General features: G+C 35.3%; 1 protein-coding gene across 1 annotated transcript in view; it reads left to right on the forward strand.

The window, feature by feature from the left end:
• The window catches only part of PKHD1L1 (PKHD1 like 1), a 163,462-nt gene that overhangs the window by 69,480 nt on the left and 78,434 nt on the right, over nt 1-15,548 (forward strand). The window contains exons 29-40 of the mRNA XM_066379362.1: nt 555-719; nt 2,243-2,364; nt 3,729-3,861; nt 4,272-4,467; nt 6,451-6,593; nt 7,004-7,108; nt 7,762-7,950; nt 8,737-8,907; nt 9,451-9,677; nt 10,489-11,473; nt 14,405-14,653; nt 15,332-15,481. Of these exons, the coding sequence (XP_066235459.1) occupies nt 555-719; nt 2,243-2,364; nt 3,729-3,861; nt 4,272-4,467; nt 6,451-6,593; nt 7,004-7,108; nt 7,762-7,950; nt 8,737-8,907; nt 9,451-9,677; nt 10,489-11,473; nt 14,405-14,653; nt 15,332-15,481 (2,835 nt within the window). The remainder of the gene's footprint in view (nt 1-554; nt 720-2,242; nt 2,365-3,728; nt 3,862-4,271; nt 4,468-6,450; nt 6,594-7,003; nt 7,109-7,761; nt 7,951-8,736; nt 8,908-9,450; nt 9,678-10,488; nt 11,474-14,404; nt 14,654-15,331; nt 15,482-15,548) is intronic.

A 15,548-nucleotide genomic window follows, 5' to 3' on the forward strand; every position in this document is an offset into this window, starting at 1 on the left:
GGAGGAGAAGACAGACAGAGAGAGAAAGAGGAGGGAGAGGTGTGGAGAAGCAGATAGGCACTTCTCTTGTGTGCCCTGATTGGTAATTGAACCCAGGACATCCACATGCCAGGCTGACGCTCTATTACTGAGCCACCTGGCCAGGGTGGTTTTTATTAAGTTTTAATCACCTTTCTTGTTAAAATCTATTTTACTTAATTTGGGAGATAAACAATATATTAGACTAGAATTTTTAGAATTATTGATAGAAATGATCTTACAAATTGGGATTTTAAAATTATTATACTCATATTTTTATCACAGTAGCCAAAAAGAGTGAATTGTTTACTTTGGCTTCATCGTTCTTTTATCTAACTTTTCTAGGAGTGTCTGATTTCAGGTAATTTGTGTAAAGATTTGTTTTATCTCCCATTAATAATTGAATAGTTTTTCTTGGGTATATTTTTTGTAGGTATAAAGACTAAGGTCAATGTTTATATTTGCAAATATAAAAATTTAGTAATTTGATCTCAGAAAATCATTGGTTTTATCATTTTCTTCTTTTTTCTCACAAGAAAATGAGATCAAGTGTCAGATTCTGAACGGAAGTGCTGGCCATTTCCCAGTTGCCGTGTCCATATCAGGTGTTGGACTAGCACGGAACGTAGAGGATGAGGTATTCTACTTCATTTATCAGAGTCAGATCTCACACAGCTGGCCTGTTTCTGGAAGCCTGGCAGGTAATAATTAATTGTTATAAACAAAGAAATGCATATATTTCCTTGATGTCATTGTACTGTTTCTAGAGCAAGGTAGAAGAGGAACCCAAACCTACCTCAGATAGAACAAAGGAGATTCCCCTTTAGAAGTCACAGTGGTGTCCCTGGCTGTTTGGCTCAGCAGTAGAGCTTCGCCCTGTGAGTGGAAGTCTTGGGTTTGATTCCTAGTCAGGTTACACGGGAGGGGCAACCATCTGCTTCTCCACCTCTCCCCCCTCTATCTCTCTCTCTCTTTCTTCCTCTCCCATAGCCATGGCTCAAATGGTTCGAGTGGGGTTGGCCCTGGCCACTGATGATGGCTCTATGGCCTCCACCTCAGGTGCTGGGGTAGCTCAGTTGCTGAGCAGCAGAGTTGTGGCCCAGCCAGGCAGAGCATCACCTGGTGGGGACTTACAGGGTGGGTCCTGGTCGGGGTGCATGTGGGAGTCTGTCTCTGCCTCCCCACCTCTCAATGATGATAATAATAACAGTCACAGTGATTAAATGGATAACTAATTCTTCTGTTTCTTATGAAGCACAAGTCAGGGTGACTGCTTATATTTATGTCTTAGGTTATTGAATTAATATCATCAATTATTACATGTCTCCATAACAAGCTCATCAGTTATGTCAAGATAAGATTTATTAGTTACTATTCTGCTTACCAGCTGCTTCATTTGTAACCACTGTCTCAATGGAGCTACTTGACCCAGAAAAAATTTCCAGGAATTGAAGAAAGGAAGGCTGATGCAGAAGATGAGAAGAAAATAACACATTTTGCTTGTTGTTTCATTTCTTTTGTCTTTTTGTTTGCAATTTTTTTTTAAAAATTTCCATTGATCTGAGAGAGAGAGGAGGGAGAAACATCAACTTGTTGTTTAACTTAGTTGTACACTTATTGATTGCTTCTTGTATGTGCCCTGACCTGGGGTTAAACCAGGACCTCAGGTGTGCAGGATTGATGCTCTATCCACTGAGCCACCTACCCAGGGCTTGTTTACTTGTTTTACCATGCTTAGTTTTAGATTTTGTGCTAGTCTGAAATTTTTGGCATGCTTTGTGTTTTTATTTTGCTTTATTTTCTTTTTATTTTGGGTGTTTTTTTCTTAGTTTTCCTTTTACTTAGAGGTATTAAAATTTGGGATTTGGTAAGAGTCTTAAATCACTCTTATGTCCATCCATGGAATGGTTGAGCAAATAGAAACAGCATGAATTCTTTCAGAATGAATAAAAGTGCTAGGGAAAATATCCATTGCTGCTGGAAATGTCTCAAAAGCAGTGTTGATTGCAAATCCGTTGTTTCACTAAATTACTTAGCCCACCTCCTTTAGAGTTTTAGACTTCAGAGCTCAAGCTTAGGTGATTGTATACATCTCAAATCTGGCCCCTGCTCTATTTGCTATCCCATCTCTTGAATGGTTAGACAATCCTTGAATGCTGAGTTAGATTATTTCCAAAGTATTTTATTACAGTTAATTTGTTGTTGGGTTTTTTTCTTCATGTAGGTGGTACACTTCTGACAATATCAGGATTTGGTTTTAATGAAAATTCAAAGGTATTAGTTGGAAATGAAACCTGCAGTGTGATTGGTGGGGATTTGAATAAGATAACCTGCAGAACTCCAAAAGTAAGACATCTGATCTTAGTCGTTTATTTGAAATCTTATGAATAAATGAACGTCTCAGCAGAGGGTTGAACAAAATCCCATATCTACCTAGGAAGAGCAGAGTTCCAGTTATGCATTTTAACAATTATTTCTTCAACATCCTTCTGCTAATATCCAAGTAGAAAATATTATTCCATATTCTAGATGCTTAAATTAACATCATTAAGGAAGACAGACACATTAACCACTATTAAACAGTGTGTTCCATTTGAAATAACAGGAGTAAATACAAAGTAAAGATTAAATATGTGGGAAGAGAGTGTTAAAGTTTCATAAAAAAGTTAATGTCCTATCAGAGCTTGGAGGATGAATGGGAGTTGACCAGGTAAATCAAAGGATGAAAAAAAATTAATACTAATGAAGAGTCTACAAAATTCAGGGAAGCAAATTTAGACACTTTTTGTTTTTAAAAAAGAACATATATTTTAAATGTGTTAAAGTTTCAGTTTATTGACAAAACAAAACAAAACAAAACTGAAGTTCCCCATGGTATATTTTATTTTAGAACCAATCATTGTTCTTTATTTTTAAAAATAATGTTTAAACTAAAACAAAGACTCCAGTTTGTTTATTATGAACAAAAGGATGATGAATCCAGCCACTAACATTAAAAATACATATATAGCAGATGGAGGTAGGTATGGATATTATGCAGTTGAAATCTATAGGAAAAAGAAATTTGAGTCTGCATTGGACTGAATAATTGTAACGAGAATCTGGAGGATGGATAAATTATGGTGTACTTTGTTTAGATTTTGTAATTAAGTTAAAATATCAGTGTGCATTAAGTAAATACTAAATATAAAAAGATTTTTTCCTAATTGGGAATTGTATATGTACTCTATCAGTGAAAGCACCAAATAATTTTTTAGTTATCTAAGTCTTAGTCTTGGATTCTGGAGCTAGGTTAGCTAAACATATATTAATAATAATGTGATTTGTCAGTGAAGAGGAATAAAAATGATATATGAGTCTATTTAAGAGCAAAAAGTAAAAACTTTCTATATCTTATGTTTTATCAGTTAGAAAATCCTTTGTCCAAAGTATCTTAATTATATTCCAGAACCCTCAAGAATTCAGTAATATAAATGCAACTAAATTGATCAAAACTAGTATGTCATATAACTTTATCTAAAGAATTGAAACATATAACCTACATTTGAAAACAGAACTTTCTAGATATCTAAAAACTGACTTTTATTCATGACTTTGAAAGCAAATGTATTCGGAAGTTTATTTTGAATACTGTTTGTTTTTAGCCAGTGGCTAGCTATATCTCAACACTTAACATTTTTCGATCATTTTATTTTTTCCTCTTATTTCAGAGACTTGAAGGTACATTTGATATTTCAGTTATTACAAATGGATATCAAGCCACAGCAAAGGATGCTTATAGTTATAATTGTTTACAGACTCCAGTTATAACTGATTTTAATCCAAAAGTACGGACAATACTAGGTAAGGAATTCTTCAGTAAGGTCAGTTATTTGACATATAAATCATCTCTAGAAAGACTTTTGAAACAGTTTATCCTACAGTTCTGTTTCTAAAAGCAAAACCGGTCATGAGCTTTTAAAAAAATGATAATCTAGTCTATTTATTATTTCACTTTGAATATGCACAATAGGAGAAATCATTGTTTTTTCAAAAGTACTTTGCCATCATATTTTTCCTGTGAAACAATTAAACATGAATTTAATCTCCATGTGACAGCTGTCAGCTCTTTCATTGATTTTTGTTTTGCCTTTGAAAGTGTTAGGATTTCCTAAATCCAGTGAAAGAGATGTATTGGTTTAGTTAATATGCAAATTGCACATTGCATAATAAGTTGATCCTTTTTGTAAAACTTTTTTTATTTTAAATAATAGGAAAAGTTAATTTAACAATTAAGGGTTATAATTTTGGAAGTGAACTCACACAAAGCATGGTGGTGTATGTTGGAGGAAAACCCTGCCAGGTTCTCCACTGGAACTTTACTGATGTGAGATGCCTTTTGCCCAAGTTGTCACCTGGAAAACATGATATCTGTGTGGAAGTCAGAAACTGGGGTTTTGCATCAACAAGGTATGGCAATGGACATAAACCTGACGGAGTTGTGGAACACATGGGGCTAATAGTATCACAATAGGAAGAGAAACAGTCATTAACATCATAATATTTTGTTGGTTTCTTCACCTTTCTACATGTCCTTTTGCAAAAGGTTCTAAGAATATCTGATGAAGTGCATATGATTCTGTTTTGAGACCATTACCTTTCAGATTAGGTTGTAAGATTCTCTGCAAAACTAAGTTTATGGGTATGTCTCATGATTTTCATTCATTCTGGAAATACTTAGCAAGCAGTTACTAGGAGGCAAGCACCTGTTCAGGGCTGGGTCCAAAGTGGAGAACAGAGGGAGAAATTCCCTTTCATTAGTGATGTCGTAGTTTTGTTGGGGAGGCAGATTCCAAACAGAATTACACCAGTAACTTAACTGTACATGTGAAAAAGGCTATGCATAAGAGCTACCAGGTACTGTAAGAATATATAATAGAGAGAGCTAACTTTCCCTGAGGTAAAGGGAAGAATTCTTTTAAAAGGTGACAAGTAAGCAAAGAAGTGGTTAAGAGTTGGCCATCTGAAGGAGAGGCTGGATAGATCCTTCTCCAACTCTAACTCTCCTCTAGGTAAGTGTTTAGTATTTTCTTCCCCAAAAGCTGTTTGTGAACTGGTAAATTTTTAGTTTACACACGTAGAATACATAGAAAAAAGAGGTATCAAATTAAAGGATTAAGAAAAACCAAGTAAAGCTGATGTCAAAGTGGAAGGAGAAATGATTGCAGCAAAATCTTGTGGGAGGTGAAGAAAGATGAGCCACAGTAAACATAAATCTCAGAGCGACAGCCCCTCTTAGGTTCAAAGGGCAGAGCTCACGTAGCTTCTAGGGAAGCTGTTGGCTTCTACTTTGGTGAAGTGATATAATGGGCAGAATTGACAGCACATTGGGTAATTGGGTGGCAGTTCAAGAAATATCAGTTTTGTTAAGATGAGGAAGTTAAAAATTAACACAAAGACTCATTCAAGTTATGGTAAGAACTGCGAGTCAAGTCTATGTCAGGTCAGAAAAGTGTTGTATGTTTTGATGGCCTTGAAGTAGATACATTGTAACAAAACAAAATAAATTAAAAACCCTCTTATTGAAATGAGGGGAAGAGAGTTCAGGACAAGTGTCCAACAAACATAAAATGATAAATTAATTGCACCAAACTTTAATTACTCAGATAACATATATGAAATTTCATTGCTATTGTTTTTTTATAGGTAATGTGCCTTTATGTTTTACTCTAATGAATATATAAAATATTTTAAAGGGTTTTATGTATTTCTTGTGACTTCAGAATTTATAACAATATTTTTTCCATAATATTTTTAAATATTTTATCTCTGGCCCTGGCCGATTGGCTCAGTGGTAGAGCCTCGGCCTGGCGTGTAGGAGTCCCAGGTTCAATTCCCGGCCAAGGCACACAGGAGAAGTGCCCATCTGCTTCTCCACCCCTCCCCCTCTCCTTCCTCTCTGTCTTTCTCTTCCCCTTCTGCAGCCAAGGCTCCATTGGAGCAAAGATGGCCGGGGCGCTGAGGATGGCTCTGTGGCCTCTACCTTAGTGGCTAGAATGGCTCTGGATGCAACAGAGCGATACCCCAGAGGGGCAGAGCATCACCCCCTGGTGGGCATGCCGAGTGGATCCCGATCAGGCACATGCGGGAGTCTATCTGACTGCCTCCCTGTTTCCAGCTTCGGAAAAATGCAAAAAATTTTTTTTTTTATCTCAAACTCTACTACTGTGGTACTTGCAGAAATCTAATTTTCATAGTTAAAGAGAAACTATTTTCTCTATACCATCCAACCAAATTGAGGCTCATAATAACTAACAGATTAGTTTGAAAAAGTATTGTCTCATTAAGTATTCAATTACTTTCGCTTCCTCAATGAGTCATCTATTAATAAAAGTTTAACAGCGTGACCCCATGGAAAGCTCAGTGAAACATCTCTTAATTTTTCTTTTGCAGAGACAAGTTAAGTGCTTTTATACAATATAGTTTGGAAGTGAACAACGTGTTTCCACAAGCAGGTTCCTTATATGGGGGAACTGAAGTCGCTATAATGGGTGTGGGGTTTAGCACAATACCCACTGAGAACACTGTGCTCCTAGGTAAGTTTCATCCTCACAGGTGGGCTGTTTGATTTTGCCCAGCTTAAACGATGTGCTATAAGTGCTGAACTATTACACAAATATTCTCAGTCACGGAAGCTTTTATCTTTCTGTTAGTGTGTGAAAGGTTAAGTGTATTTGATTAAGGTGGTAAAGAAAAACTGAATAACTGCTTTTGATTTCAAGAAATAATTATCGTGTACTCATTGTGTATAAAACACTGGAAAAGAGGAAGGTGTTTGTTCTCAAAATAATCACTACTCAAGCATGATTACTGTCAGAAAAGTGTACTAAAGCCTACTCTATAATGTGGAGTTTTTGTAGGGTCTTGACTTTTTATTAATTATACTTTATTTTATAATTCAAAAATTTATTGAGAAAAACTTTTACCCCATCTTTATTCGTTCTAGGGTCCTTCCCTTGCAATGTGACATCATCATCATCAGATGTCATAAAATGTACCCTTCCTTCAACAGGGAGTGCATTCAGGATTACCAATGATGGGGAAGATTCAGGTAGCAGCCAACATTTATATACTGTAAATAATGGAAATTAATTTGGTTTTTATTTATTTTACATTTCAGTTTCCAAAGAATATGTTATTTCTTTCTATAATTTGTCAGTGATATTCCCTTGACATATAAGGCCCCATATAGAGTGAATCAATGCTAGACTTGAGTCCAAAAAGCTAGATTTTACAGGTTCTAAGCTCAGTACTTGCCATGTGGTTTTACTGCTGTACAGAACCTCTTAAATTAATATATTTTGTTATTAGTCATGGATTTCTTCATGAACATTAAAATTGACATTATGTAGATTTTTATAGGCCTCTATGCCTGAGAAAAATTATGTTTAAAGAATTAATCAGCTTTAAAAAATATTACACATGATGTTTCTGAACAACTTGTTTATTGACTTTCTGACAAAGTGTCTCTTGATCATCAGTTTTGTTGTATGATTTATTTTTCCCCTTAGCTTCTGTTCTTACTTTTTCATAATTTCTGTTTATTTTTGTTACATGTCTAAATTATGCATGTAAATTTTTTACAATGTTACTTTAAAAAATTTCACTAGTAACTATATATAAAAAATGCATTATCATTTTTTAAAGAATTTTTACTCCTTTTTCCTTTTTTTTCCCAAAATGTGACTCAATTTTTGCTCACAGTCTATGGATTAGGTTATGCTTGGTCACCATCAGTTTTAAATGTGTCTTTGGGAGACACAGTGACATGGCATTGGCAAGCTCATCCCTTTCTTAGGGGAATAGGATATAGAGTTTTCTCTGTCTCCAGTCCCGGAAGTGTAATTTATGACGGCAAAGGATTTACGACTGGAGGAGAAAAGTCCTCATCAGGTATGTTTCCACTTTGTTGAGTTTGGCATCATGCTATTTTTCTCTAGATATAATGTAAAAAAGTTATTTTGTTTAGATTTAATATGTTTGTATAGGCAATATATACAAATATGCAAAATAATTTAGTTGGCATTTTATTGCTGTAGTAAAAATTTGCAAATTGATAAGATACCATAAGTGAATGTAAACAAGGTGTTTTTTATACATTGATGAAGAGTTTCTGATATCAAAAATGGCTTTATTCTGGAATAATAAACCAATTGAAAAAGTACATAGAAACAAGCAAATTACAAAGAAAATTGGAATATGTTTTTTAATCATAACAGTCTTCTAGCAGGCAGTGAAATTCTGTCGATTGGAATCAGCGTTAAAATCAGTGTTTATCCTAGGACAGCTCTGCAGAGTGGGCTTTTTAGATTGCTTGTTATGTTCTCCACAGGTAGCAGTTAGACGCCTTTTACTCACAAACACAAACTAAGTGGTATTTGTTCGTTATTCATTCCACGTTGAGTTGTTCTGTAAAATTTCCTAAATTATGCCAGATTTGACCTGGTTTTCTAGAAAAGTTAATGCTGGATCTTGTCTTTCTGGAATGTAATTTCATAGTACAAGGTAGCTAGCTCTTTTATGGCCAGAGAGTCCTTACCTTGCCATTTACTTTCTGTTGAAATATCACATGCATGAAAACTATAAAACCTGCATGTGCATTTGAATGATCACTTCAATTTCTTTTCAAAGATGCATTAATTGCTTGTATTTATTATGTACAATCTTATATTATGGCAGGTTCATTTTCTTACCAATTTACTTCACCTGGAATCTATTATTATAGCAGCGGGTATGTTGATGAGGCACATTCCATTTTTCTCCAAGGAGTCATTAATGTTTTACCACCTGAAACCAGGCACCTTCCCCTGCGCCTGTTTGTGGGTAGCACTGAAGCCACATATACTCAGGGTAAGAGAATTAAAGAAACCCTCTAACTCCGGGACCCAGGTATATTTGACTTCTTTGTAATAGGATCCAGATAACTGCGTCCAGTCCTGCTTCTGTCTCTTACTAGCCCCATGAACTTGAATAGGTCTGGAATACACTGAGGCTAAAATTTACTCTCTAAAATAAGGATCATGTTAATGTCACCCTGCCATTCTCCCAGAATTCCTATGTGCCTCAAATAAAATGTAATATAAAGAAGTTCTCATATTCTGTATGTGCCCAAATATAAATATATTAACATTTAAGATGATACTATTGTTTTGTTTTCCCCATGGGATCTGGCCTTAGACAAATTGAAGAATAAATTAATTTCATATCTACTCTTTACCATCTTTGTCCAGGTCTTTCTTTTAACTTTGTACTGTGTGGGGCCCCTTTTGTCTCTAATAAAAATAATGTTTATCAGAATATAAACCACCATGGTCAAAATAAAAACTAATGCAGTCTGAAAACAGTTTTTATTTTAGATTATTACTGACTTACAAGCTGTTCTTCTGTCTGCAGCAGAACCTGTGAATTTGCACTTGGGAAGCTCTGTGGCAGGCTGCCAAGCAGCAGAACCCCTGTGTGGCCTGAATGATACTGGGGTTAAAAATTCAGCTAGCTTGCTCTTTGCGCTCTCAAGCTGTTTTTCACCGTCTATAAGCAACATCAGTCCATCAACTGGAACAATAAATGAATTGATAACAATTACCGGGCATGGCTTTGGTAATCTCACCTGTGCTAATAAGGTAATACTTTAAAGATCTCCTTTTTATTTCTAGATACTCAATAAGAGGGAGGCATTTTTTTCCATAACCTCATAATTGAATTTCTAACAACTTTATTGTGATATAATTCACATACCATACAGTTTACCCCTTCAAACTACACAATTCAATAGCTTTTAGTGTATTCACAGTTATGCATCTATCACTTCAATTTTAGAACATTTTATTACCCCAAAGGGAATCCCACAACCCTAAGATATTATTCCCAACCTTTCCTTACTTCCCTGCCCTAAACAACCACTAGTCTACTTTCTGTCTCTGTGGATTTGTCTATTCTGGTCATTTCTTATGAATAGAATCATACATTATGTCATTTTTGACTGGCTTTATTCACTAAATATATTGTTTTAAAGATTCATCTATGGTGTAGCATGTATTAGAATTTTATTAATTAATATTAAATTTCAATAAATAGGTATACCTTATTGTTTTTCTTTTCTGGATACTAAAAAATAAGGGCAATAGAGAATTAAACTAATAATATTCCATTAGATGGCATACGCATTTTACTTATCCATTTATCAGTTCATGGACATTTGGGTTGTATTTACCTTTTGACTATTATGACTAATATAGCTATGAACATTTATGGACAATCATAATTTAGTTTTGAGATTAATCCAACATATGGTTTAATCAATCCCCTAAATTAACCTTGTACATAAAAATTTGCACCTGAGTAATTTTTAAAAATTTAGTTTCTGATAATACAAAATTTAAGTTCATATTAGAGAAATGTATTGACCTATTTCCATATTCATTTTACTTTCAGGTTACAATTGGTAGCTACCCCTGTGTTGTAGAGGAAAGTAGTGCCAATTCCATTGTATGTCGTATTGACCCTCAAAACTCAATGGATGTTGGCATCAGGGAAATTGTTATTTTAACCGTCTACAACCTGGGCATTGCTATCAACACCCTGTCCAGTGAATTCGATAGGCGATTTGTACTTTTGCCAAACATTGATATGGTATTGCCAAATGCAGGATCTACTACAGGAAAGACAAAAGTGACCATAAAAGGCTCTGGATTCTCAGTTTCTTCTGCAGCCATCGAAGTCCTTATGGGTCGTTTTCCATGTAAAGTTCTGTCAGTGAATTATACAACCATTGAATGTGAAACATCTCCTGCTCCCCACCAGCTTGTGACAGTAGAGCTTCTAATTCATGGAGTGCCTGCCCAATGCCAGGGGAGCTGCAGCTTTTCATATTTAGAAAGCATCGCTGCCTTTATAACAAGAATCTCCCCAGATTCTATCAGAGGATCTGTTAAAGCTCTGATTGAAGGAGAAGGTTTTGGCACTGTCTTGGAGGACATTGCTGTTTTCATCGGAAACCAACAGTTCAGAGCAATAGATGTTAGTGACAATAACATCACCATTCTTGTGACTCCTCTCCCGGCTGGAGTTTATCCTCTGAGTGTTGTGGTGGGGTCTAAGGGCTTGGCTCTGGGAAACCTGAGTGTCAGCAGCCCTGCAGTAGCATCTGTCACACCAACATCTGGAAGCATTGGTGGGGGAACGACGTTGGCAATCACAGGAAATGGCTTCTATCCAGGCAACACCACAGTCACTCTTGGGGATGAGCCTTGTCAAATTATTTTTGTCAACTCCAGTGAAGTCTACTGCCGCACCCCAGTGGGAACAGCAGGAAGGGTCAGTGTGAAAATCTTTGTTAATGCAGTCGCTTACCCACCTCTGTCATTTATGTATGCCTTGGAGGACACTCCACTTCTCAGAGAGATTGTTCCAAGTACAGGTACTCCAATAACCACCTCTTTATTGTTTTGATATATTATCAGTAATATCTAATAGCACGGAATTGGAATAATGCTTAGAAATGATTGTTAAGATGCATTTTTAGACAATCGCATTTAAACCAGATCATATGTGGGATTCAAGTTCTGTGTAGTCTCTATTTAGTGATTATTTTTTGCAAATGCTTGAAATAAAATTTCTAGTCAAATTTCAACTTCTATTGTGAAGCAAAATTCTCACTAACTTGACCTGAATTTTAAAATGAAGAGAAAATTGATATCTAATTGATAATTAATTTAGGTCATTAATATTTATTGGTATGGCACAGGAAACAACTGTTAAAATTTACAAGTAATTGATCTTTCTAATAGAGAGTTTTTGGAAATACCTCATTGCCGTGAAACTACAACAGAATACTTTCAAAGAGGTCATTGGCTCATGAATTAGAAAAATAATATAAAAATAAAGATTTACTTAATTATTTATCATGACTACTTTTTTTCTAAACTATGATTGAGATGTCTTCTTGATCCTTTGTCATTGTGTTATGCTATTTCTGATCATCTTCAAGCTGTTGGAATGCTTGTCATCTCTGTAATAAATTCTGAAGAGGCAGGTGTAGTATAATGGGTGAGAACATGATTTTAATGCCTGGGTTCAAATCTTGGTACTTCTACTTTCTACTGATGAAACTGTATGTCATTGATATTATATAACTTAGAATGGCACTTTTAATAAAGAACTCACTAAATGTTAGTCTTTATGAAAACTATTTTTTAGTTTATAGCACCAACAAATGTGTCATTTGAGTAAGATGTATTCTCTGCCTTCAAAAAGTTTGCTATTGAAATTTTCTTTGATGCACCAAGTTTTCTAATTTTTTAAAAAAGCAAACATTAACAAGAACAATCACATGCAATTCCCCCATATATTTGTAGTCATTGCAAATGATGAACTAAATATGTTCCTTATTTCCATGAACTATTTTATGTCTCATCTCTCTTTTTGAATGTCTCTTTCTTTCTTTTTTTATTCAGTGAGAGGAGGGGAGGCAGAAAGACAGACTCTTGCATGCACCTTGACCAGGATCCAGCCAGCAATCCCTCTAGGGGGTGATGTTCTACCCATCTGGGGTGTTGCTCCATTGCTCAGCAACCAAGCCCCCCTAAGGCCTGAGGGGGAGACCATGGAGCTATCCTCAGTGCACAGAGCCAACTCGCTCCAATGGAGCCATGGCTGCAGAAGGGGGAGAGAGAGAGAGAAGGGGGAAGGGAAGAGGTGGAGAAGCAGATGGGCATTTCTCTTGTGTGCCCTAACCAGTAGTTGAACAGGGGCATCCGCATGCTGGGCCGACACTACCACTGAGCCAACCGGCCAGGGCTGAACGTCTCTTTCAAAACAGTGTATTTAGTCCTGGCCTGATAGTTTGGTTGGTTAGAGTGTCATCCCAAAGCACAGAGTTTTCAGGTTCAATCCCTTGTCAAGGTACATACAGGAATAGATCAATCAATGTTCTTATTTCTCTCTTTCTTTCTCTCTCTAAAATCAGTAAACTAAAAGTAAAACAGTGTATTTAGAAATATAAGACTTGTAGAAAGTGAGAATTGAGCTGTTTTATTTACTGAAGAGGCAAGGCAATAAATCACACTTAGTACGACAATTCCACTTGAAAGGTGAAAATGCCAGACAGAATTTAAAATTTAAGACCCCCAAAACATTGTTTAGTTTGTATCTTTAAATTATTTCTAACATGGGAGAGCTCATTAATATAAGTGGCCTTTAAAATGACAATGTAGCCTGACCAGGCGGTGGCGCAGTGGATAAAGCATCGGACTAGGATGCGGAGGATCCAGGTTTGAGATCCCTAGGTCGCCAGCTTGAGCGCGGGCTCATCTGGTTTGAGCAAAGCTCACCAGCTTGGACCCAAGGTCGCTGGCTCGAGCAAGGGGTTACTTGGTCTGCTGAAGGCCCGCGGTCAAGGCACATATGAGAAAGCAATCAATGAACAACTAAGGTGTCGCAATGAAAAACTAATGATTGATGCTTCTCATCTCTCTCCGTTCCTGTCTGTCTGTCCCTATCTATCCCTCTCTCTGGCTCTCTCTCTCTGTAAAAACAAACAAATTAAAAAAAAAAAATGAAATGACAATGTATAAATATATTTCAGTGATCTTTACTTTGGTCAATTATATGGATATTTTTATTATTAATATTTAATTAAAATCAAGCTACTACTTGGTGTCTCTGCATTTGTAATAAGTTATGGTGCTTAATACCTTCACATAATACTTAGGCATGTAGGTCATTTGAATGACCTATGAAAAATTCCATGGGTTTAATGTCTTCAATGCATTTTTGTCAAAAGAAGGAAGGATGGGAACAGAGGGACTCAAGTACTTTGTTCTGTCTACATTTATTTAAAGCATCAACATTTATCTACAAGTCTTTATTATTTCTGTATTTACTCTCTTACATGTAATTTTCTATCACAATTTGTTTTTCAAGTTATATCTATGGAAAATATTGAAATCATCCATCCTCAATGAGTTTCTAATAGCACAAAAGTACCAAAAATAAAAAACAGTAAGCCCGTTTCTAAAACATACTTCACTCCAGCACCTCCTGCTCAGACATTCATGCCTCCTAACCCTAGACCTACCTTCTCTTGTCCTTTCTTCTCTACTAGCTTGATTTAGTCATTTATAACTCACTGGGATTGGCAGAAGAGGCTGGAAAGTAACGAATGTTGTCATAGCTTATAATTATTATGCCAAAACCTATAATGTATGTGATACAACATGTTCTGTTAATATTTATATTAGTTTTAAATACTGGATATTGTTTTGTTTATATGGAAGTAAATAGGTATATCTTAAATGCATGTGTAGTATTAGAATTCAGATATATTTATGTTGTTTGCTTTTTTTTTAAGGCCCAGCAGGAACCAGAATTCAGATCACTGGATCTAATTTTGGTATGGATATCTCAGACATTTCGGTGATGATAAATAACATTCAGTGTAATGTGACCATGGTCAATGATAGTGTATTGCAATGCATCGTGGGAGAGCATGCTGGTGCCACGTTTCCTGTAATGATGCATCATAAGACAAAAGGCTCTGCTGTGTCCACAGTTGTATTTGGGTATCCACTTACCATTCAAAGTATTCACCCAAGCCAAGGTAGTGCATGTGTGCAGGAACCTACAAATATTGTATATTGTTTCAGTAAACACTTATTTAGAGAAAAAAAAAACATTCTTCAAACACTGGTAAAATTTATAGTTCTTTTAACAAATTAAATTTGTTTCTGCATCAAATATTTGCAAGAGCATCAGTTAATCTTTTCAAAGTATCAACTTAATGCCTATATTACTCAGTGCTACATAATGTACTCAAAAGTTACCCTTACTTAAAATGGCGAAGTTATATGTAGAAATTTCTTTTAAAATCATGTTTCAACATCACTGGCCTGTAACTGTCTACAAAAACTTTTTCATTTGAAAATTTTTTAGTTATTAAAAATCTTTAAAAAGTTGAAACAATGTATTCTTAATTAAAATAGTAATTTTACATTCATGAGTTTACTATTCTGAAATTCATTGTAACATATTTAAAAATTTTTTTTTAATTTATAGTAGTTTAAATAAATGACCACATGTGACAGTCAATGAAATTTTTAAACACTAGAGAGATTCTATTATATTAATATGCTACAGTATAATATAAATATAATTTCACTTATAAGAATCCTTTCATGAAGTTCTGTTCTATTTTACGTTTTAAAATAAAGTTAAATTTATACATAGGAGAGGTTTTCTTTAAATCAGCTTTGTTTTCTCTTTTTAATTTCTTCACTAGGGAGCTTTGGTGGTGGTCAGACCATGACTGTGACAGGCACCGGGTTTAATCCACAAAATTCCAAAATATTAGTGTGTGGCTCAGAATGTGCAGTTGATAGTCTTAAATCTAATTACACAACATTATTATGTAAAATTCCACCGACTAATGGTAAGTTGTCATAAAAAAGAATGGAAGTCTTTGAAAAATGGTTACTTTGATAAAGATCAGAGTCTGT

The sequence above is a fragment of the Saccopteryx leptura genome, chromosome 3 (genome assembly GCF_036850995.1).
Source record: "Saccopteryx leptura isolate mSacLep1 chromosome 3, mSacLep1_pri_phased_curated, whole genome shotgun sequence".
In the NCBI taxonomy this organism is placed as follows: Eukaryota; Metazoa; Chordata; class Mammalia; order Chiroptera; family Emballonuridae; genus Saccopteryx; species Saccopteryx leptura.